Below are 24,633 nucleotides of genomic sequence, written 5' to 3'. Positions count from 1 at the left end.
GACTTCTTTTTATGGCGTCGCTTACCAGAATCTGAAAGGCGAAGACTTAGATCCCAAGAAGCGACGTCTCCGGTCCCGCAATCGGTCCCGCGAATGGGCTCTAGACCCGGAGCGGCGGTGAGAGGAGTGCCGGACAACCAGCAACTTCCAGCACCGCTCCCGTAAGGCCTTCGGGCCATGGCTCAACAGTCTCGACAGTCCCGGGAGTCATGGTCGGTCTCCAGACAGTAGAGGCAAACATCGTGGGGTCCACCACCGATATGTTACGGGGGCACGGCCCACAAGACTTAAAGCCGGGCATCCCTACTTGCACCAGGACACAAAAGAGAGAGACAAAAGTCTCAAAAAGTAGTCACAAAATGACTGAGGTACGTGGTAAATCCGGATCTGCGCTTTCGGCGCGGAAAAAGAAAGAACTGACGTCAGCGTGCATGGGTGGCACCTAATTAGTCTCCGTGACGTCATCTCGGCGCATACGACGCCAGCGACTGACGCGGAGCCGCACAACGCCACCTGCTGACGCGCAGGGGTACTGGTATGCAAAACTTTCCGGATCCAGTCTGACGCCTGGGGAATATTCTAAGGTAAGTAATCTATCACTAACTTGTCTCTTTCAGATTTGCAAATACATTGCATCACTGCTCTAATCAACAAGTAATGTTTAAATGGGACTAATGGAGAAGATGGGGTCTAGTGAAATGGCTGCTGAGTTTGGAACTTACAAATCTTCATTCGCCAGAGCAGTGTTAAAGTTTGCTGCTGCCTATTTGGCATAATTCCCCACAATGTATTTCATTTTACTTTTTTTTTTTTTTAAAGGTAGAGAAACCGCTTCATATATGAGGCCCGCTGAAAAATAGTGGGTTTTTATCATATAGCAAATCACTATTTAAGATATCAATGGCATTATGATACTGCTTAAGCTTCTGGTGCTGGTGCATGTAGCACTGAAAGTTTTGGAAATAAATGTTTAAAAAAAAGGGGGCACAGATATTGGAGACCGGGAAAGAGGCAGGTTGCTCAGACACAGAGCGCAAATCATCTTTGCACATTTGTACATGCAAGTGTTTGCATGTGTTAGCGACAGATCTATTTTAGCTTGGCCAGTGCCTTTGATCAGTCGACACTACACCAATTGCTGAAGGTGTGGCTACACCATGGAGACCATGGAGTTTGGATACAGAGTTCTTCCTCCACCAGTTCCAGATACATATTGCACATAGCCTGCAACTGTGCACAGATAGCGCTGACTCCAGCCACTCCCACAGGACGTGGTCATTAGCCATGCCCTTGGCACTGTCCCATGGATGAGCCCTCTGAGCCGGTCCTTTGACTGTGAGCACCCAGAACCTCCTGTTCCTTTACAAGTACTGTTAACTCAAAGAAAAAGTTGCTTACCTTTGATAACGCCTTTTCTGGTTGAGACTAACTACAAATTGCTCACCTTCTGAATTTTTCCAGGCACCTAACTGGATCTGGAAACTTTTGTAGCAATTCTCTTGCACATCGTTAGGTGGTGTCATGCAGCTTAGAATCAGTTCTTCCCACCCCAGGTGCGACACTGGGTCAGCATAGATGGCCCCATATTTGTGCTTCCTCTGCACGCTGATGTCAGTTTCTTTCTGATTCACTCTGTCAGATGGGGAGCCATTGAAATCAGTGCAAAACCGGTCCTAGGTAGCTTGTGTTCTGGATCATGAAAGGCCTGGCCTGGCAGGTCGGGCTGGACTGCTCCCACTGGAGCAAGGCCAAGACTGATTTGCACATGGCTGGGTCCAAACTGAGGTGGCATGGTGGGTGAAAAATGATGGATTGGGATGCAGCACCGAGAACTTGTCAGTGACTGAGATTAAATCAAGCATTCCATCCATCACCTTGTTGTTGTTGCAGTTGGCGCCCTATTTGCGATGGATATGCCAATATGTGGGGCCGGTGCTCACTGTGCCACTGGAACCAAGCTATACCTGGCTGATGAGCCCTAATTAGGGAGAAAACCAGTCCTTGGTTGCTTGTGTTCTGGTTCAGAGAAGACCTGGCCTGGCAGTTGGACAGCGGGCTGGACTGCTCCCATTGGAGCAGGGTCAAGACTGATATGCATATGGTTGGGTTCAAACCGAAGCGGCACGGTGGAAGAAAAATAATGCGTTGTGATGTGGTCAGAGCAATTGTCAGTGTTTGACATTAATTCCAGCATGCTATCCTTTAGTTTGTAAAACCAAAGGGGATGATGGACGGAGTGTTGAACATTGCAAGCACTCACCCCAGTCAACTGTTTTGGGTTTAATCCATCACCATTATTTAGCTCACTCCGCCACCCCAGTTCAGACATGGCCATATACAAATCAGTCTGACCCTTTGCCTCATGGGAACAGTCCAGCCCGAACTGCCAAGCCATATCTTCCCTGGACAAGAAACAAGCATCCTGGGACCGGTTTCTGGCTAATCACCCATCATCAGCCAGGCTAGCTTGAATCCAGTGGCAAAGTGACCAAGGGACCCACATCTGGGCATACCCTGCTTAGGGCGAACAAAGCAAAACGAAAGGGGATGATGGACGGAGTGTTAAGCATTGCAAGCACTCACCCCCAGTCAACTAATCTGGGTTTAATCCATCATCATTCTTTAGCTGAATATATGACATTGTTCTGCATTCTGTCCATCAACTGTTGTTTTTGCATTTGTCTCTCCGAGTGGGACGGGTATGCTCAGACGTGAGTACCGTGCTCTCCATGCCAATGGAATCAAGATATCCTGGCTGAAGAGCGGTGAAACCCCAAAACTGGTCCTAGGATGCTTGTTTCCAGTCCAGGGAGGACCTGGCTTGGCAGTTCGGGCTGGACTGTTCCCATGAGGCACAGGGTCAAGACTGATTTGCATATGGCTGGGTTCAAACTGGAATGGCATGGTGAGCAAAAAAACGATGGATTTAGGCCCAGATCTCTGTACTGGGGTGAATGTATGGCATTGCTCTGCATTCTATCCATCTACTGTTGTTTTTGCATTTGTCACCCCGAGTGGGAAGGGTATGCTCAGACGTGAGTCCTGTGCTCTCCATACCACTGGAATCAAGCTATCCTAGCTGAAGAGGGATGAAACCCCGAAACCGGTCCTAGGATGCTTGTTTCCAGTCCAGGGAGGACCAGGCTTGGCAGTTCGGGCTGAACTGTTCCCATGAGGCACAGGGTCAAGACTGATTTGTATATGGCTGGGTTCAAACTGGAATGGCATGTGAGCAAAAAAACGATGGATTTAGGCCCAGATCTCTGTACGTATGACATTGTTCTGTATTCTGTCCATCAACTGTTGTTTTTGCATTTGTCTCCCCGAGTGGGATGGGTATGCTCAGACGTGAGTACCGTGCTCTCCATGCCACTGGAATCAAGCTATCCTGACTGAACAGGGGTGAAACCCCGAAACCGGTCCTAGGATGCTTGTTTCCAGTCCAGGGAGGACTTGGCTTGGCAGTGGGAGCTGGACTAATCCCATGAGGCACAGGGTCAAGATTGATTTTCATATGGCTGGGTTCAAACTGGAATGGCATGGTGAACAAAAAAACGATAGATTAAGGCCCAGATCTCTGTACTGGGGTGAATGTATGACATTGTTCTGCATTCTGTCCATCAACTGTTGTTTTTGCAATCATCCATTACTTTGTAGTTGCACCAAACAATTTCAAGACATCAAAGCCATGTCCATGAGTGACTGCTGTACCGCCAATAAAAACCTGCGGACTGAATCCAGGCATGGTGCCAAAGCACGCTTGGCTTGACTGACGGCTTCATTCAGACCTGAGCAGATAGTGTACTTTGTCGCATCTTTAACCATATAGGATTAGGCTTTGTTGGGTCTAAACTCTTTTGGGACAGCTAGCAAGATGTTTGCCACATGTCCCACAAAGTTTGTGAGCACTTGCACAAGAGAGATGAGGTGTTGACTGTTCCGAGAGCAAGACTAGTGCTGGAGAATACTTGTTTAATGAAAGATTCCATTTGTTGGGATTCCTTGTCCGGGGGAGTGGTTGAGAACTAACTAGAGTTGAGGTGGCTGTAGAATGCATGTACCACCAAGCTTTCCGGTGTGGGTTGTTGGACAGGAACCTGCAGTCTCCAGGGGCAGGTCTCTGCCATCTCGCCACTAGTCTGTTGACTGGAGTGTAAGATTATGATTTTGCCCAGGTGCCCGACAGAACATCACTGAGAGCCTCATTACAAAGTAGCAACATTTCTTGGCTGTATTAAGGAACCCAGCACATTGGTTTTTACTTCTTTCATAGGGAGAATAAGGTCAAGGACTTCTGCTGCCCTCTGATCATCCTGGATAAGGAGACAGAGTTTTCAGTAACCATAGCCTGGTTTGGAGAGGGTATCCTAATATCTGGCACTGGCATCCTCAAGGTCTTCGAAAATAGCACCTACTGCATTAACATCCCCTTCATAGTCATCATCATAATATTGAAATGTTTCCAGGTTGAAATTAGCCTAATACTGTGGTCCAGAAGAAAGGGGCTCAGCTTCCAAACCCGACAAAACTGTAGATCCATACCAGGCATCAGTGACATCAGTACCAGCGTTAAGGCTCTGGCTTGTGGCGTGAGTCACCGCAGCGGGGATGGTGTTGCATGTTGCGCAGGCTCATAGATGGGGCCACCAATGTGGGTCCGACTGGCAGCCACCTTGGGGCCCCAAGGCGCTCCAGTGGAATCTGGTGGAGTACCAAATATTTTGATCACGAAATCTCACAGCTAACCCTTCTAGTCGGCTGCTGCCGTCTGTTGGGGAAGGAGATCGAGCTATCGCTTTTTAGGAGTCCGTTCAACGGAACGGTGAGAGTGGCAGGAGGCTAGCGATCCATGTTTGTACTTTTGTGTTTCTTGTACAACCTTTTTGACTTACCTGATGTAAAGGATATAGGGAATACTGTGTGGAAGACACTGTGACATGAAAGGGTTAATTAGCTTAGAGAGTGTTGATGAGAGAAAATGCTTGCAGAAAACACATGTACCATGCTGAGATAGCAGATGATCTTGTCCTTCTTGTTTCTGCCATTGTTAATAGAAGCAACTATCTGCCAAGGTGCCGTGTTTACTGTACCAGGAACATGGATCAGTGCAGACCACTGAGTTTGTACAAGCCCGGGAGTAGTTTGAAAGCCCTGGGAGGATGATTGATTGGTACCAATGAGAACAAGGAGTCAGAAGGATCCTGGGATAGCTAAAACACTGAGAACATCACAAGAAGTACTAGTGTGAGAAAAAACCATGATGTTGTGGGGTGCAGATGCTTTGGAGAAGCTCACAGACAGTTGTGCAGATCTGCCATCGTGCCCACAGCTGGTACACTGGGGAGAGAGAGAGAGAGAGAGAGAGACAGAGAGACCATCTGACCTTGCTACGCCACTGATAGTAAGGAGAAACATACTGAGCATAGGTTGTAGCTACCAGCATCAATATTTACCTTGTAGGTTTAATCGACCATGGTATTATAGCAGACCATGTTGGCAAGTCAACATGGTCTGTTTATACTTTGGAAAGGTGAACCAATTTTTCGTGTTCAAAACCGCTGTGCCTTGTGGGCGCTGTGGATCACTTCACTGTGTACAAGGTACGGCTGAAGGTCATTCTTGGGGGTAATATGGACAGAAGTATGGTACACAGGTTTGCAGGCAAAGCCTATTACAAACTACTGATAGGTTTCATGCACACACGCAATATTCACAGGCCATTCCCTATGCGCAATACCAATACAATATTGCTACAGTTCAGGACCTGCATGTATCATGAAGAGGTGCCCTGCAAATATAGCTGTATGGTATACACATGGCATGGATGCCAGTCACAACTTATGGTTACTATGAAGAAGCCAAGGTTGTAGTCTATGCACAGTGCATAAATGGCACTGCCAGCAGGCATGCCCTCTGCAACCCATGTAAAGAGCAAATTCATAGTTTATAACAAATTCCAAAACACCTAAAAGTTGCCAGTGGCTAGCCACAAAAGATTAACTCCAAATCCCTTTAACCCCACGATACACAGTGTAAGACAGAAATGATCCAACATATCAAATCACAGATGTCATCAATGATGGTATCAGCTAAAATATGCAGAGGACATGGTCAGAGGCCACTCCATCTGTGCAGTGCATAGAAATCATAGCCTATAACAATGTTGTGTCTACACTAAGCACAGGTTGTGTAGTATTTCTATCACACCAAGGACACAGCAGCAGTCCATGCCTTGTGCATAGTACAGATAGGGCATTCCTGTCTTATGGCTATACTCTATTTGTAGTATGCACATGGGAGGATTGCAGGTTGCACCCAAGGGAAATTGGACACATTGTCATTGATGACTTGACTGGCGGTGTCCTGTGCTACTGCATCAGTAAGTTTGTAAATCATTTTCATGGTGTATTTTGCAAAAGCTTAGTTTGGAGACAAAGATTTTACCCCGACTTAACTCCTACCTATTTATTTCATTCCTGCTTCCACAAACTTCCTGAATAAGGTGCTTTACTTCGTCATCCTTCTCCTGGATCTTTATCTGCAACATCTCATTTTCTTTTTGAACACGTTCGTATTCACTATGAAGGTGATCAACCCTAAAGCTCTTCTTCGAAAGAGATTCCCTTAATTTTTCATTTTCCTTTTGCTTGTCTGCAGATATAAAAGTTATACGGATTAGAAAGTTAACATTACTTCATACTGTTTTTTTAATACTTTACATTTGCCTCCTAGAATAGTGCTACAAAACAATTTATAGTAAAAAGACCTCACACTTTCAGCAGATTTTTAATAAAAGCAAATTGCTGTAATAATATATTATTGATCAAGGGGCATAAGTATCAACCCCATTTCCCGTTCGCAAACGCGCCAATTCTCAGAAATGGCCGTTTGCAAATGGGAAAAAGCCTTTTGGGATGTATCATCCCAAAAGGCCCTTGCAAAATTTGTGATTTCCTATTTTGCATATGCATTTAAGGAATCACAAATTGAGTTTCCTTAAATGCAATGTAGGAAGCACCCAAATTGTGCGATTTTGGCTTAAGAAATCGCAAAGTACCACCAACTTCAGGTTGGTGGTAATTAGTGATTTTTTTGAAAAAGACACTTTTTTGCATTTTTCAAAGTGCCATGTGGCACGCATCCATGCCCTGAGGACATGTATGTGCACACATACATATTTAAGGGGTGCAACAGGGTGTCCTTTTGACATCCTTGCACCCTTGAAATTGCATTTGCAATTTGCGAGTACCTAATGGGTACTCGCAAAATGCGAATGTCTTCCCATTCATTCCTATGGGCTTCTAGGCTCATAGGAATGAATGGGAAGGTATTCCTTAATTGCAATTCGCAATTTGCGAGTCGCAATTAAGGACTATGGAGGAATCGCAATTATTATTGCGATTCCTACATACATTGCCTTTTGCGAGTCCTTAATAGCGATCCGCAAATAATCGCTATTAAGGACTCACAAAACGATGTTTTAATACATATGCCCCCAAATGTGTAAAAATTAGAAACACGTCTAAACATGCAGTAGAGGCTTAATTGTCAGTATAGGTGAACACGGTAAAAAAGGCTTGCACTGTTTAATTTTGTTTATCTAGCTTATATATGTAATTGAGGACACAAAAAAGCAGATAGTATACATTTTCACTACTCTACCCTTCAACAGAGCAAAACCAATGAAAAGCTGATCGTCCGGTTCCATACCACTGATGTAATTTGGGACAACCCATTGAAGGACCAGAATGTACAATCACTCCACCTCCTAAGCAAGGTGAGGTGGGGGAAAGGAAGATGGAAGACCAATGTTTCTGAGTAAACTACCATAAAGGGGGGGGGGGGGGGGTTTGGAATAACAGGTTGTGGAATTTTCGAAGCCAATCACAAAAAAAGGGTTTAAAAGATTAAGGATGAACAGAACACCAGTGTATTGGTTCAAATGAAGGCGCCATGAGGAAGAACAGACGTTATATTAATTCCAATGAAAGGAGTGGGTGGAGCATTAATAATGAGCTTTTCAAGAGCTAAGCCGACAGGGATAGCCTGCATATAGAAGGTTGGTCAGGAAACCATCGAAAGACAGGCATCGGAAACAAGTACCATTTAACTGTAGAGATTGATAAACCCTAATGAGTGAGGCAGAGAAAACAACTAGGTAATACCTGAAAGGGTCTAACCCTCCCTCCAAGCAATAAGAAACAAAAGTATTACAGAGCCCAGCATAAACAGAGTTGTGCCTGGTCTCTTGGCAACCAGAATAAAATCTGGTATCTCTGAGGAAAGAATGAAAACTTCTAACTGATGCCTCTCAATCCTCATGTTGGGAGCAGAGGAGATCAAACGCTGGTGTAGATAACTTGGGCACGCGGCTGCAAAAGAAGATGCCCTCTATCTCTGCAAGGAAGCCAGGTCGAACACTGAGATCCAACATATCAATGTACCAAATCCTCCTCGCCCAGTCCAGGATAATGAGAATCAGTTGCACACTGTCCTTGCTAACTTATGTAGCACCCTAAAGATGTGTGGATTTTGAGGAAGTGCATAAAGTAGGTCCAGTACAAACTTGAAGTGTAATATGTCCCAGACAACCACATGGTGAGAAGTGCAAGGTGTAGAAGGGAAGACATTTCCTGTTGAGAACCATGGCAAAGAGGTAGATGTAAGAACGTTCCAGGTGAGAGAAGACCAGCCCCACCACACTGGTGGTAGTGTTGCTTGGGAGGAACAGCTCAATGCTGAGTGAAAAGGAAGGAAGAAACACCTTCCAGGTTAAGCAGATTGCCCGTAGCTCTAACTCGCTGAAGTGCATCCCCAAGAACCTTGCAATATCATCTTCCCCAGGTTTCCACAGCAGCCCAAAGAGAACGCACCAATAATATTTGTGGTGTGCTCCTGTGGATGGCAGAAATAGCAGCCCACTGTGAAACTGGTAGGAAAAATCCATCAGTGAAGACTGAAGAGCTTCATCAGTCTGTCTTGTGAGAAAGAGGATTGACTGATATTTGGGTGGCTGGATACACAGCTGCTGAGTCAGCTTCTGAGGACCACTGAAAAAAAGAATAGTGCAGTAACCTTTCATTGAGGATAAGAGGCACTTGTTTACCACCACAGGGGTGCTTTTCTAAAGTGGTGGAACATGACCCGGCCAAAACGTTAGAGGTGAACTAATTTAGTTCAAGGAAAAGGAAGCAGGTAGATTGACAGGGGAGAGACTCGCCTTTTGTTTTCTGCTACATACTAACGGGGATAAGTCCACCCACTTGGTAGCCATATTCTACCACTACATTGCCTCTGAGAGAATGCAATCACACAAGATGCAGAAAAAGGACCTGAGACACTGAAGAGGGTATTGGGGAGTGAATTCTACCACTAACAGGACAGAGTAATGAAAGGGAGAAACACATGGAGCATTTAGTGCCAAGGAGACCCACAATTGCAGTTCAAAGTCACAACATCGACAAGGACTTTTAACCCCTTGGCTGCGGCGGTAACTTCGCCGCAGCGCTAGGGGGGAGGGGGGCCGCGCGGCACCACCATGCTCGTGACAGAACCACTCCGTCACGAGCCTCGGGACCGCTGTGCTTGTGACGAGTGGTTCCGTCACGACCCCGCCCGCTCAATAGAACGCGCCGCGCAGGCGCGGCGGCCGGGCCGTGACGGAACCACTCCGTCACCAGCACAGCGCGTCCGTGGCTGGTGATGGAGTGGTTCCGTCACCAATATCGATGAGGTTAATCAGGTGTGGAAATTGCCTAAGAGACCACCATGCAATCATTACACACACATGCACAAGGTGGCCCTGAGGGGACAGTGGAAAGCCCTCAAGATGCAACTAAAGTGACCTTTTTGAGGGTGACTTTCATTCCAAATATATATCAGTTCAACTTACCAGAACTACTACATTGAACAGAATGATATAACAAAAGAGGATATTTCGCTAGGGACCCTTTCGCTAGGGACACATTCATAGGAGGAGTGATCTTTTGTGTATAAGATTTGCAGAAAAAAGAAAACTCACAGCTAGATAACAAATCCCCTGACCCAGAAGGCGGGTTAAAATCAATTTGTGTATCAGAAACGGGCTGAAATTGTTTACTTAGTTAGAGGGGCCTTAAGATAACTGGACCAAATCACCAGTCTATAAAACTTCCACTGATGAGATGGATTTTATCTATTAATTTCTCATTACCTTATCCTCCAATGCTTGTATCAAAAATATATTATTGTTGAGTTGTTGATTATTCTCATTGCAAATTAATCTCTTCACCAATGAGTGCTCAAATGGAATGATCTTAGTTATCAAGGAGACATTCCCCATCCTGAGGTTGACTAGCCTGAGGTCATAAGCCTCCCCCCAATATTCCTATGCTTCCCACTTGAATATTTCCCCACATCATCCCAGAATCAACATTTTCCTCATCTCTCCTAACCCCTAATCCTTTTATTCCCTATATTCTCCCATTCAATACATCCATTTACAAGTCAATCAACACCGACTACGATGAGGACCTCATCCAAGAAGCTCTCGTCTACCTCTCACTCTGTTTTTTCACCCTCTTTCGAGTCCCGTGTCTGGGTTACCTTTCATTCTCATTCTGCACCCCATAAATCCAACCCATGACATTTAGTAATCTCTTCTCCCAATCAATTTCTGGGGTTCCATATCAATTCTGGCTGCCACCCTAGCAAACTCCCTTTACTGAGGGGGGAAGAGACACTTACGGAAAGAATATGCCATAGCCCATCTATAACCCTATCAACAATTACTGTGTTGGAAGACTACTGTATGAGAACAAGTATGGCTTTCTGCAACAGCAAAACATACCTCTTGATCCTCTAGCAAGGAGATCTTTCAGGGATTCATTTTCTCTTCTCAGGAAACTTATTTCAGAAATGAGTGTATTATGTTGATCTGTATCACTGTACATCTGTGTAGCCCCTAGAAATTAAGAAGTGTAAACTTGACTGAATATACTCTGTACAATAGTTTAATATTGAGTCATACTCTGGTATAAACATTAGAAGCAAACATTTCTAGACAGGCAAAAAGGCTTCACATCTCATTAATATGTGCTTTTTACTTAGTTGGCCAGTGCAGTTTGGTTTATCATATTTATCTTAAATATGCTCTTCTACGAGAAAAGGGGAGCCCTAGTAAAAGAACTCCATGTATTACATTCCATTATCTTGCTCTGATCTTTTCTATCCCATGGTCAGTAACTGACTGATGGACAGCCATCATTGTTAGTTGGCCACCAAAATGCAGAAGTGGAAAATATGGCAGTTTTATGGTGGTAAATGTTAGACAGAGGGGAGCTTGGGCACAAAATCAAAAAGATCAGTGTAATTTGGCTACATAATCAGTGTGTGTTCAGTCATAAATACATTACCACAACCAGGTGACCACAAGGTTTGTAGTTCAATAATCCTGTTTATTAACAGAAACGTTTTATAGGAGCCACCTAGCAAACATCAGCCTTGCAAGGAGAATCAACATAATGGTGCTTCTAAAACAACACACTAAAACCCAAGAGTAACATTTTTAGAACTTCACAGTGTAAATTGTATGACAGAAACAAACGTACAGTGTCTTACAATCACACTTTTTCTCCCACTCCTCTGAAATATATACCCTGAACTGGATCAAGGAAATTGATCCTTTTGAGACAGATTCCCTGATTAGATTCTATCAAAAACCCATGCACAGTAGTGATCTGAAAAGTCACAGTTTTTCTAGCATTGTGTTAATTATAGCTTCATAAAATTGTAACCACCTCTAGCAGCAAGAGCGGTTCTTGAAAAATAAGTAGTGACTATTTATCCTTATAATAACCTTACTGTCACCACACACAGAAGAGACATCAGAATATAAGGGGGAGAAAACAATACCTAAGAAAAACGCATTCCAGTTTTCGAGGTCCTATCAGACAGTTATGAGGGCAGAATCAAAATCATGAACACTTAACAAAACAGGAATAAATGAATAACGAGCAACAGAAAAATAGGACTAAAATGACAGATTGCTCATTGAATGTAAACCCAAATGGAAGATGAAGCATTTTAGAAACACAAAGAAGAATGTGTTTCTAAAGTAATATGTCAACAGCAGTAAATGTATAAAGTGTAATTTAATAGGATTTTCTGGTGCAACATGTGGTTTGCATAAGCCAACAGAAGCTAGTTTAATGGGTCCCTTCCATCTTGATGTTAAAGCATATTTCATGAGTTGGATAGCAATTATACTTTAAAAAAATTAACTTTGCAAATCCACAACATGAAGATATTGTTATCTCAGATTACTACGTAAAATAACCTAGCTGATAGATATTTAGGAGATGAAGATGACCTCACCATGGTCTAGTTCGGCTTCTGCTATTTGCCGTTCAAGCTGTTGTCGTAGTCGGTCATTCGTTTTAATGGAGTCTTCCAGTCGATGTCTCAAAATTCGTATTTCTTGCAGATGTTCCATTAATAACTCTGAAAAAAATTGTACAAATGAATCCACCTAATTCTTATTACGTGTGTTACCTTCTAAAAAGCTTGCTTATCAAAGCAAGTACAGTGACTTTGATAGTCAAATATACCTTTTTATAGCTCTCACCCTCCATCTCCTAATAGGTATATCCACCTTTCCATAAGACTCTAATTAGGAAAACAGTCTAAATAGATAAAGAAAGAAATCTCTAATTTTTAGGACAGTCTCTTGGTCAGCCTTAAGTACGTTCTAGAAAGCTGCTACTTGGTGGAGCAAGACAGTTAATGCTCCGAAACATTAATTCTCACCAGTTTTCCAGTGATTAAGAATAATCAGGAGGGCATTTAGTCTCTACTTGTTGTTGATATGACATGGTCAGATAGACAAGTAAAATTTCCCAAATGCCATTGTGGATTTATACATGGTAGGGCCCATTGGTGATGCACAAACAGACTGAACGTCTTACCAGGTTTCTTCCCCCACAATATGAAGTGGCCATGTTGTAAGGAACAATGGCTGATTACTGATCTTTAAGTGGTGGGCATCTTAGAATTTACATCGACCCATAGGCACTCATCTCAATTATTTGGAGAAAACATTGAACTTACAAGTGAGAGGTACAGTTGCATGTTTTTACTTTATAGAGGCTTGATGTCATGTTCAGTTTACACATTCAACTGCATCGTATGAGGATTATATTAAGTGGATTGACATAAAAATGCAAAGACATCATTACCCTCCCTTTTCTACCTTCATTTAGTTTCAAACTTGGCATAAACAGGATATCATTCTTACAACCATAATTCACCAACAGCCCATAGATTTTCTCTACCCCTTAACCATATTTAATTGCCCATCTGTCCACAGCTGACACCTGTTGGCTAATCCCTCTCTCACCTTTTTGCACATTACACAAACGATTTTTTATAGCTGATGCTCTAACCCTCAAACCAACATTGTTTCCATAGTAGACCTACATGGTAACAAATGACCACAGACCCATGGCTAATCTTTTTGCTCCTTCTGTGATGCGTACACCGCTCCAGGGCAATTTGGGGACAGTTGCACCACAGACGTGCAGCGGATTAGCAACTCTCCAAGGCCTTTTTACTGATTGCCTGCTGACACTGTGGACACTTTACCAGATGCTGCTATCTCGTTGTTGCTAGTTTCCTGGATATCTTTTATTCATTTTAATTGCCCTCTGTACTTAGCTCTGTATTATTGCTGAACCTTGCTTCTGATTTGCTTGCATTCTGCGCTTTCGTATTTCCAGTTCACCAACTCCTTCTTTGATATTACTCAACCTCGTAGCATGGGATAGGCCTGGTATAGGCCAATATTGATCAGGGTTAGATATCAGCATTGGGACTGTACAAGTATGGACTGGGTTGCGGCATGGGCCAGGTAACAGGTCCAAAGAGGTCAGTCAGTGCTGAATGAGAACTTGCCAGTGTATTTCCAAATGGGGGACCGCTGTGGGTCTGTGAGGCTTGAAGCACCACAAAAAAAAAACAAGGAACTTGGACATTCTGAAGGGTGCAATTTACTGCTGTGTTTATAACGGCCTGGGGAATTTGGGGCATGACAGGATCACTTGTGGAACTGGGTCGGAATCAGAAGACAGGGGAAAGGGGAAATATTTTGCTTGGTGGTGAAATGGGAGTTATTATCTTGTGATAGTCACCCTTGTCCCATCTTGTGGTTTGATGGAGTCAAGTCCTGTTGGCTTTCTGGGGCTTATGGTGCACTTTCGACTTCAACTTCCAGGAAGACTTTGATCAGGAATAGGGGTCTCTGGCCTAGATCGCAAGAAGCCGAGTGACCTGGATCGGGACTCATGCTTCAACTATTACATCTTCTTATGTTTGGCGACCTAGAGCTCCACCTCCCACGTGAGGGTGCACTTACTGATCAAATTCAAACCGTGACAGGAGACCAAGTGCCACAAACACATCTTGTGTGGGTCTGTATCCAACACCTGCTTCCTGCAGTCTTGGCGCAGTCTGGACCCTGTCATTTTAGGGCAGGAGTTTCCAAACTTTTCTGTAATATGAACTACTTTATGTTCAATTAAACTTATCCTGAGCTACTATTATTATTGAAAAAGTGATCACATTACATATAATTACATTAGTGACCACGATATGCAGATTACTAGCAGTGATCACATCAGTGCATCAGGAAGGGTTGCCAGCAGTAACACAAACAATGTTTTGTCAATGTGGCACACCCCTACATGGAAAATACATAACAGCCATATATACAATGGCACCAAGTTATTAGTATTAAGAATATTTCTCCCCAATGCCACATGATTTATCACTAAAAAATCAGCTCTACAAATATTTTGGAATTTCAATCACTATTCTCCAAACATTTGGTTTTGAGTGCTCAAATACACACTTTTAAATTTTGCTTTACATATATTAATTCAGTCAAGCAAAAAGCTCCTCATTTAGTGTTGCAGACAGGATAGCTACTTAAAGGCAGCTGGAGAGCTTCCAGAAGTTCACAATCTGCTTGTTGGAGAAGCGTCTTTTAGGAGACATATCTTCACTAGCACACTGCAAAAAATAATTTGGGCGCTATTGGAAGACCAACAAAGTTGGGAGCAGAGATCCGGATCTGTGTCGAAGGACACACAAAAAAAAAGGAGCAGACGTAAGTGTGCAGGGGTGGCACTTAAATGCAACTGTGCTCATTAACTTCCCGGGTGGTATGGAGTCACTGCAAAGCTGTCTGGTGCCATCGGACTGCTCCTGGGAATACTGCTGAAGAGCTCTCCAGGTCCATCCTAGGACCTGAGTCTGCTAGAAATTAGGAACCTGCTGTTAGAAGGATCCATTAGAAGCCTAGTGTAGGTGCTGCAGCTGTGCTTTGCATAGTATGTTCGGAATGTTCTTGATAAATGAATCTTAAAAATGGGTTTCTTTTATGTTACTGTTTTTATGGCTATTTCCAATTAAACAAATAAATAAATATATAATATACAATAATAAAAGGAATTCTGAAACTCCATTGCAGGACACCCTCCACTGGTTTCCGGCTGTGATCGGGGTTGATTTTAATGTTTAATAATCAAAATATGGCTTCTTGCTACCTAAGGGAGCAGTTCAACTGGCTAAGAAACCTTTGACACATGTCCGAAAATTTAAAGTAATAGCCAATGGGATAGCCGATTCTCTACCCCCGCCCCCCCCCCCCCACACACACACTTTCCCCCTATTCCCATATAAACAAATAAATAAATATATAATAAATATTAAAAGGAATTCTGACACTCCATTGCAGGAAACCCTCCACTGGCTTCCGGTTGTGCGCCAGGATTCCACATCACAAACAACTATGATGCTACAGCAAGGAAGTAGGTGGCACAAGTCCTGCCCACGTTACCCTAAAATTAACGATTTTGCAGCTAGTGTCATGTGCGCTTCCTCTCTCAGTGCTTCTCACATGCGAGAGATTTTAGTTTCAGACACACTACTCACATTACTAAAGTGTTTCTGGACAGAAACGTTTGTGGCCACAGTATTTACTTTCAACATGTTTAAAGTGACCTTGTTTGCCATCTTTTTATTGTGCGTCTTGAAGTATTAACTCACTTCACTTCCTTCGCACAGTATTATTGTTAAATGATATCTATTAACATCTTAAACAGGTCTACATAGCCCAACATCCCACAAAAGACCACACTCAAAAAAGCAAGGGTACCTCAAATTCGCTTTTAGAAGTTGTATTCCGCTTAATATGAAGGTTTTCATTGGCTACTGTCAACAGTGGGCACTACCACTGCAGTACCCTTTCTAGTCACCCTACAAGAAAATCAACAGCAAGCCTGCAATGCCTAGCAGACAACTTAACAACTGGGGATCTCAGGCTCTCTACCAATAAGTCTTTATATAGGCCCCAGCCACAGATATACAGAAAGTCACATAAGACTAAAATAAATCCAACTCTATGCCACCAACAGCTGTCTCACGACTTCATCTGTGCAGTCATATCTCCAAAACCGACGGTGATCCTCCAACAACGGGTAAAATGTTAACTAATGAGACCTAACCTTATGAAGAACGGTCATCTCAGAATGGGTTAACACTTAACAATGGTAAAACATGTAATACTTTGTAAGCAAGAGCTTTATCAATATAGTTGGGGGTCAAGCCCCTCAGTCAAAGTGAGTGTCTAGAGGCTATTAATTTGCAGTATTGCACTAAATAAAAGTGACAACAAAACTTAAAATATATTTCCTTTTTATTTTGGGGTCTTTTTGTTTCAAGATCTTCACGAACACACACGAGAATTAAAATAAAACACAGGACAGACAGAGGCAGGCCATTCTTAGTGCCATCTGATCCATGAGCCACACGATCAATAAATGAAACAAGTCTACTAACAATCTGCAGCTTTCTTTAAATCATGATTAACATTACTATCCACATTCGATTTATTGCTTTCAACATGAAGATTCAAATTTCTACTGAAATTCGATGAAGCAATAAAATATCATATTTAACTTGTCATAATACCACCCAAAGTCTTCAATGTGATAATGAAACACGGTCTTCTGTACATCACAAGTAACATCCTTAACACGAGGTTGCAGGCTTAATTAAGTACACAAAAAAACCTAACCAGTAAAGAATTCGGTACTCCCCCTCTCTCAAGTTACCTTTCCAGTCTGCAGGTCGAAAGCCCTTCTTGCGTCTGCTCTCCAGTTCAGCCGTGTACACCAACCTTTCTGGTCTGACCACACCTACACTGTTCTTCAGCTGCTCCATGCCATTTAAAGATGCAATTTCTTGTCTCGAACATTCAGTTACAACTACTCCAGAAAGGGAGCGGACTATTAAACCATCCAACTGGCATCAGCTCCTGTGCTTCAGGAAAATAACCGTTCAAATAAGACACCAATCATCAATTATTGAGATGCTGAAAAGGTGCACTGTTCAAAACGAAATGTGACACCAGCTTTCACAAAAGAGGAAAGGCAGTCTTGGAAAGCCAAGAAGGGGTTTGTCCTTAAGCAGTCAGTCAACCAACGAGTATCTAATGTTACATAATATTCTATAATATAATGGCTAATAGTTCTACTTTTAATAAACGCCATTAATTACTTTTTAATCTTAATTTTGGGGTGGAAAATCGAATGCCAAAAAACGCATGTATCACAAACTGCAGCCATAATGCCAGGGATCGACATACCTTAATTTGTGTTCCCTGGCAGTACACAGGCGGGGAGCTCTCCTTCACTGATTTGCACAGATGCCATCAGATCGGGTTTAGTTATCTCAAAATTGTCAGAGCTTACAATACGGCCCTTTGGGGAGCTGTTGACAGAACTATTGAATGTTAGAGACACTGTTATTCTGGCTGGCGATTTTAACGTGTTTTTAGATAACTCATTGTACCGTTCTATTAATAGCCGATTGGTTATAAACAACAAGATGCGATAAATTAAGACCTCCATGGTAACATTAGGATGGCGTGACATCTGGTTAGACAGGATGGGGGGCTAAGAAGGGCTTTACATATAATAATAAAAAACACAGGCACCAATCTAGAATCGATTTCTTTTTAGTTGGCCAAGGGTTTAGAGACTAAGTGGAAAAGATCACTCATGTGGGAGGCCATCTTTAGGACCACCCAGCACTTGCTATGATTCTAGCAGTGAGCACTGGGATAATACAAGGAAGGGGGACTATGGATCACACTAGATTGCTAGATGAAAACAGTGATAGAGGCACTTAAATTAGAGTCGGAATAATTTTTTGTTATTAATATTGATAGTGCAACTACAGGCGTAGTATGGGAAACATTCAAGGCGTTTTTGAGAGGGAAAATAACCAGTATTCAAATACTAACAAGCATTGGCCTAGCCAATAGCTCTCGCCTTTGGGACCTTATAAGTGTTTAGACATGCAACGGTTGATGTTGCACCAAGGATATTGTGCTGCATAACTAAGTACTTATAAGGTTCCAAAAGCGAGACCTAAATGCTTGTTCAAGCGGAAGGGACGATCGGCGCTGATCAGGGTGAACTCAGATAAACAATGTCTGCTTTCTGGTGGAACAAATGATAATAGCGCGGATCCCTGCTGGCGCAGAGTACAGGCTAGCGCCGACTCAGAATCCTGATGGAAATTGGATAATCACCATGTGGGTCTTACAGTGACATTTCCTCACCTTCATCATTCGAACAGTAATAGCTATGTTTAGTTGGGATCATTTGTATTGTGGCACGACCCCTGCTTGTCAAGGACCCTTGTTGTACATTGAACTATCAACATACTTTTCGTGCTAGGACGTCTCAAACGCATTGAATGCTGTAAATAGCTGTGATAGGCTTCCGAGCTGATGCAACAGAAAGGAATATTGTGTGCCCTGCAATCCCCAGCAATGTTGCCTTTGGAAGAGAAATTATCTTATAAAGGTATTCGAGCCCCTTCTCTTAGGAGCAAAGGGAGACCAGATTGAGTTGTATCTTTATTATGTATAGGAACAGCCTGCCAGAAACCGCTTCTGATGCCTGAAGAATGTGTAATATGAAAGAATCAATCTGCTGTTCAATCAGCTGGTGGGCAGTGGTGCACAGAGGGCGTTATTTATCGCCTAGTCACTTTGCTGTGAAAGAAAGTGCGCTCTAATAAATCCAGCAAGAAGTCAGATTAAGGTGCACACAAGAATCGAACAGTGTTGAGATTATAAGACCCCTGTACAGTCACCATGCCTGTGTGGTGCCTGCGGCCATTTAACACACCCACGATACAATATTCATGCGAGTAGTGGATTGTGGTTTTAATCAACGGTGGCTGACTTTTGCACGCCGCACTACAGTTAGCACATCTGTTTTTCTCAGGTAAGTTTCCATCACTTCTGCTCCACTCCTGACAGTTCTGTGAACAAATGTCATTCTCTGCTTTTCAACAGATGTGGCTGCCACTCCATGGTCCCATTTTGAGACACCCTCTGATGGTTTACGCATGCATAATGTAACAGGAGTGAGTACGAAGGCCTTGCTGAGACCAGTAAAAAATGAACGGCACCTAGAATCCACTGAACCTCTCTAATATCTAAGTGTATGGCTTTGCCAAGCTGTCATTATACACCTTTTTCAAGAAAATGTTGTGGGTAATGGCGGGTATCGGGACAGTGCAACATCGTAAACTACTAGACCGGCTTTTGATAATGGAGCTTAACCACTTTTGTGAGCACCTGCTGGTATTTCAGTGAGTGTAGATGAGGCAAGAACTGAACAGAAGAATTCATGAAGGCATTAAACCAAACCGAGACTGATCAAAAAAAATAATAATTGGGAAAAATATGCCAACTGCAACCTCGCAGAGGCGCCAAATTGGGCCTCGGGAGTAGTGGTAGCTTCTTAGAACAAAATGTAAAACACTACATACAGGTGATTAAAAGGGGCGGGGGAGGGCCTTCCTGTAAAATTACCCCCAGTGTTTGTATGAACCTTGATAAAGTCATCTTTACTGTTGAAATATTATCCATTGGCGCCCTTGCTGAAAAAACGTCAGCAGATGTGTCAGGTTTATGCGATTATACAAAACCTCCCAGGTACCTGTGAGGGCATTTATCTGAGTGCCTGGAAGCACGCTGATTAATCTGGCTATTAGTTCTAAATATGTACGACCTACTAACCTCGTGAGGCATGAACGTACTTTATAAAAACCACGGCATGCGTGAATAAATAAATACAAAGTGAAATACATAAACATAGGACTTAATTACTAACATTGTGTGCAACACGCTCGTGAAGATGTACACACCCTCCACTCTGTGTACCTGAACTGCAGAGCACCTCACGTGAGCCAGGCGCTATAATGGCCCCTAATACTGCTGTTGAGGGTAAACACGCGCTGAGGCTTAATCTCCACATGCGCTCTAAGCATTTGGTGTTTGGCCCTGCTGACTTTCGAAAAACTGACGATGGTGCTCTGAAAAGTTTTCGAAGCTCGTTGGCACTCTTGGTGTTGAGGAAAACTCCAAACTACATGCCTGCTGATGGAGGCAGAGGTGCCAAAGATGGTGCGAGGTAAGTGGGAGGAGCAACAGGATCAAAGCAGAAGAGGGGATGAGGTACAACGAGATACCGTGAAAACAAGCATTGGCCGCGTCCCCGTGAAAGTGAAACGGCCGCGAAAGTGATCGCGATCTCATGGCGGCTGCGCACGTGCACGCAAGCTTGAGGCCACCAAAAGCCTGTGGTGGCACTTTCAAAAGCCGCTTACTAAATGTCTCGCAGAGCAGCGCATGAGCTGGCTCAGCGAGACCTAAAAAGGAAAGAGTTTACAGCGGAAGTTAGTCTTTTGGAAAGCTGTATTCAACAGCAGGAGTAGGACCTCTTAAAGGAGATGGGGGAAAGTGAGTAATAGACTTTACAAGCTGTAAAAGAGGCGCTGTCTGCTTTAGTTGAAGATAGGCTAAGGAAAAGATGGAGGGAAAGTAAAATTGCGCATTTTGAGTACGGAAAGGGTTGTGGAAAGCTCCTAGCATGGAAAGCGAAGGAAGACCATGCAAGATCTTTTATTAAAGAGGTTAGGTCCGAGAAAACTGGTAATATTCTTGCTGGAAGCAAGAAAATTGAGAAACCCTTTCAAAGTTATTTTGGAGAATTATATCATGAGGACCTGCCAGTCACTGAGGAAGAAGTTTAAGCCTGGTGCAGGAAGTTCCGTATGGTATTTCTGATATCAGTAGTACAGAGTTAAACAACAGCATAACTACCAAAGAGATAAGAAATGCAATAAGGGCAGGGAAGTAGTGGAGGGCAGCAGGCCCAGATGGGTTACCTCTGGAATTATATAAAATACTTGAGGAGGTCCTCTTGCCACACTTGACAAAGATGTTCTCTCAATTTTTTGAGAAGGGAGCAAAACTCCCAGCATCTTGAAATGAGGCAACAGTTATTCTAATTCCAAAACCAGGGAAGGCCTTGAATTTATGCGACTCTTATAGGCCAGTTTTTTTATTAAATTGTGATTTTCAGTTTTTTGCAAAAATCCTGGCAGAGACTTATCGCGGTGGTAGGGGGCCTTTAACATACTGACCAAAAGGGGTTTGCAAGAGGAAGAGGGAACCAGGAGTTGACCTTCAACCTGATAGGGGCAGCCGATATAGCTTCCACTTTTAAAATCCCCTTAGCAGTTATTACATTGGATGCCACTAAAGCCTTCGATTGGGTAAATTGGGCTTATCTGCAGGTGATGTTAAAACTTTATAACTTGGGTGGAAACGTTTGTAAGGCAATAGCCATGATATACAGAAAAGAGTGGCCCAGAGTTTTGATAAACAGTAATCTTCCTGTGCCCTTTAGTATTTCAAGAGGGGCGAGATAGGGATGCCCGTTACACCCCTCCGTTTTAACCTATATATCAAACATTTGGCAGTTAATATTCGGAAAGATAGTTGAATAGTTCCCTTCAGATACAAGGATTGGGAGAATAAATTGCCGTTATACGCTGATGATTTGTTGGTTTTTGACACCGGTATGAACCTATCGGTCCCTTTATTTAAATTACCTAACTTCACAATTTGGCCGTATAGCTGATTATTCGGTAAACAGGGAGCCGAAAGAGGTTATGTCATGGAATTTGGAGTCAACCGTAAATATCTGTAAAAAGGAGATGAGATATTTAGGTATAAAGATCACCCAGAATATTAAGGAACTCCCTGAAACTCATTTCTTCAAGGTAATGAAAGAAGCTGGAAACCTGATGCTTAATTGGTCTCATCTTCCACTGACATTTATAGGCAAAGTAAATTTGGTGAAAATTAAAATTCTTCCAAAAATTTACATTCCTTTTTCAGACAATTCGATTCCTATGTAAGTGGGAGTGGATGAAGAAATTACAGGGAAAAATTATCAGTTTTATATGCGACTCAAAAGGCCCCCGTATTGCCCGGAAAAAACTACGCAGAAGGTAAGAAAAGTGGGCCTTATGTCTGCCAGATCTATCGTACGATGCCTGGGCTTTCCTTTTAAGGAACGGGAAGATGCTATTGACCAAACCAGACAATTCCAACATTAGCAAAATGTTTAGGAGCATGTTGTCAGATATTAAAGGAGGAATGCAAGGTTTTATGTACAAGTGTGGCGACCCCAAGTAGTTTAAGAGAGTACGCCTCAAAATGTTACAAAGTATGGCAGAACTTTGGACTAAGATTAGGAAGGATGTTAAACTCATGTACTATAATTGGTGGGTGCTGAATTGGAGCACACCAGGATCTCCTGAATGGAAGAAGGATTCTTTGGCCAGTCCGCTAAAAGAGGCAGGAATGTGGAGATGGGGGGATATCACGGAAGAAGCAGATTTGGTAACCCTGTGATAAATTGATATAACTGTCCGATAATAAACTCTCCAGTTTTAAATATCTGCAAATGAGAGGGTGGTTCCAGTCATCTGAGGTGGAGATAGGTATGCCAATTGATTTGGAAGATGGCTTAATGAGTAAAGTACAACAGAACAAGGAAGTTGCGAGGTGGTACTGACTATTGGTGGATCTTTCAGAGGGCGACTTCAAACTTCCTACGATTTATGGGGAAAGTGCTTGCTGATGCTGCAGCTGGAAGACCTATGGCAAGTATCTTTTAACTTCCTTTATTCAACGGTTTATCCCGCCAACTTAAGAAAGAACCACATCTTCTGCCTCCATAGAATGTATTGGATGCCGTACAGGTTATCGAAGTTGGGGGATGGAAGATCATCAAGGTGTGTAAAATGAGGCCAAGAGAAGGCAGATGATAGCCATATGTTCCTGGAATGTCATGGGATTCAGACATTTTGGGAAGAAGTAAGTAGATATATCTCAGATATAGTGAACACTGAATTTCAGGTAAGCATACCTCTGGTATTTCTTTGTGCTATCGACTGTGCATGCAGATTTTACAAATGACGAAAAAAAGTTGGCCCTTTACCTGATTCTTTTGGCACGAGATTCGTAAAAAGTGGGTAAGTAATATTCTGATAAGTAATTTGCCGGCAAATTAAGTAGATTTGATTAAAGCTGTTAAAAATATAGAAAGTCTGGATAGAACATCGGAAAAGAAAAGGAATACATTTTGGATGCCTGTGTTAAAGTGGTCAGAAACTAAATGTAGGGAGGAGTCAAGGGAAGGGTATGCTTCAATGATAATTCCGGTCTTCTTTACGGTCTCCTAATTCTACTGGATGCTCTGCAGTGCGGCTGGTTAGTGGCGAGGGCGGAGAAACAAGGAAAAACGATATGAGACATTAAGACCCCCAGTACAATCAAATTGCTCCAGTAGGTGCTAGATTTGGGGTGGGGGGGAGGCAGAGCTGAATTCCAAGGTAAATGAGGACTAAAAAAACAGTATCTATTGTTACATAATATTCTATGATGAATAAGTTACTTAACTTCGGTAACAATATATCTGTAAGAGACATACATTAGTTATGGATTCCTCACCTTAGAATTACCCCCAGGCGTCATACTGGATCCAGAGAATTTTTTTCCCCAGCAGTACCCGTGCACGTCGATAGGTGGCGTTGGTCGACTCCACGTTCGTCGCTGGCGTCATGGTCACCGGAATGACGTTGCGGTATCTGCTGAGACGCCTTCCTCGCGGGTTGTCGTCAGTTCTTTACACAACATTCCACGCCAGAAATGCAGACCATGCAAGAAACTGACCACTGGAGCACAAAAACTAGGGCCCTGAGAGGGAGTCCCTTATCCTAGAAGTCAGTTCGCAGAACGGGGAGGATGGGTGGGGCGGTGAGGAATCCATAACTAATCTATGTCTCTTACAGATATATTGTTACCGAAGGTAAGTAACTTGATCATCTGAAAGAGACAATTAGTTATGGATTCCTCATCTTAGAATAGATACCCCAGCAATACCAACCCCGGTGGTGGGTCTACGAACCAAGTTCACACCAGAAAGTCCTGGAGAACTGAACGGCTGAAGAAGCCATCTCTCCAGACTTGGCAGTCCAGGCAGTAGTGTTTGGTAAACGTGTGCAGTGAAGCACAGGTAGCTGCCTGGCAGATGTCAAGAAGGGGGCCTCCATGTGCCAAAGCAGTAGTGGCTGCCGTCGCCCTGGTGGAATGGGCACGCAACCCCACTGGAGGTTCCTTTTTCACTAAGGAATAGCAGATTTTGATGAAAAGAACGA

At 43.1% G+C, this 24,633-nt stretch overlaps 1 protein-coding gene across 2 annotated transcripts in view; it reads right to left on the bottom strand.

Moving 5' to 3' along the window:
• Positions 1-24,633, bottom strand: part of CDK5RAP2 (CDK5 regulatory subunit associated protein 2) — an 841,564-nt gene that overhangs the window by 227,798 nt on the left and 589,133 nt on the right. For both annotated transcript variants that reach the window (XM_078642183.1, XM_078642184.1), the window contains 3 exons: positions 12,355-12,480; positions 10,829-10,942; positions 6,462-6,651 (listed from right to left, as the gene is read on the bottom strand). In XM_078642183.1, the coding sequence (XP_078498309.1) occupies positions 6,462-6,651; positions 10,829-10,942; positions 12,355-12,480 (430 nt within the window). The remainder of the gene's footprint in view (positions 1-6,461; positions 6,652-10,828; positions 10,943-12,354; positions 12,481-24,633) is intronic.

The sequence above is a fragment of the Lissotriton helveticus genome, chromosome 5_1 (assembly GCF_964261635.1).
Source record: "Lissotriton helveticus chromosome 5_1, aLisHel1.1, whole genome shotgun sequence".
Classification (NCBI taxonomy): Eukaryota; Metazoa; Chordata; class Amphibia; order Caudata; family Salamandridae; genus Lissotriton; species Lissotriton helveticus.
The sequence above is the reverse complement of the archived record's forward strand: the minus strand, read 5'-3'. Positions and strand labels throughout refer to the sequence as shown.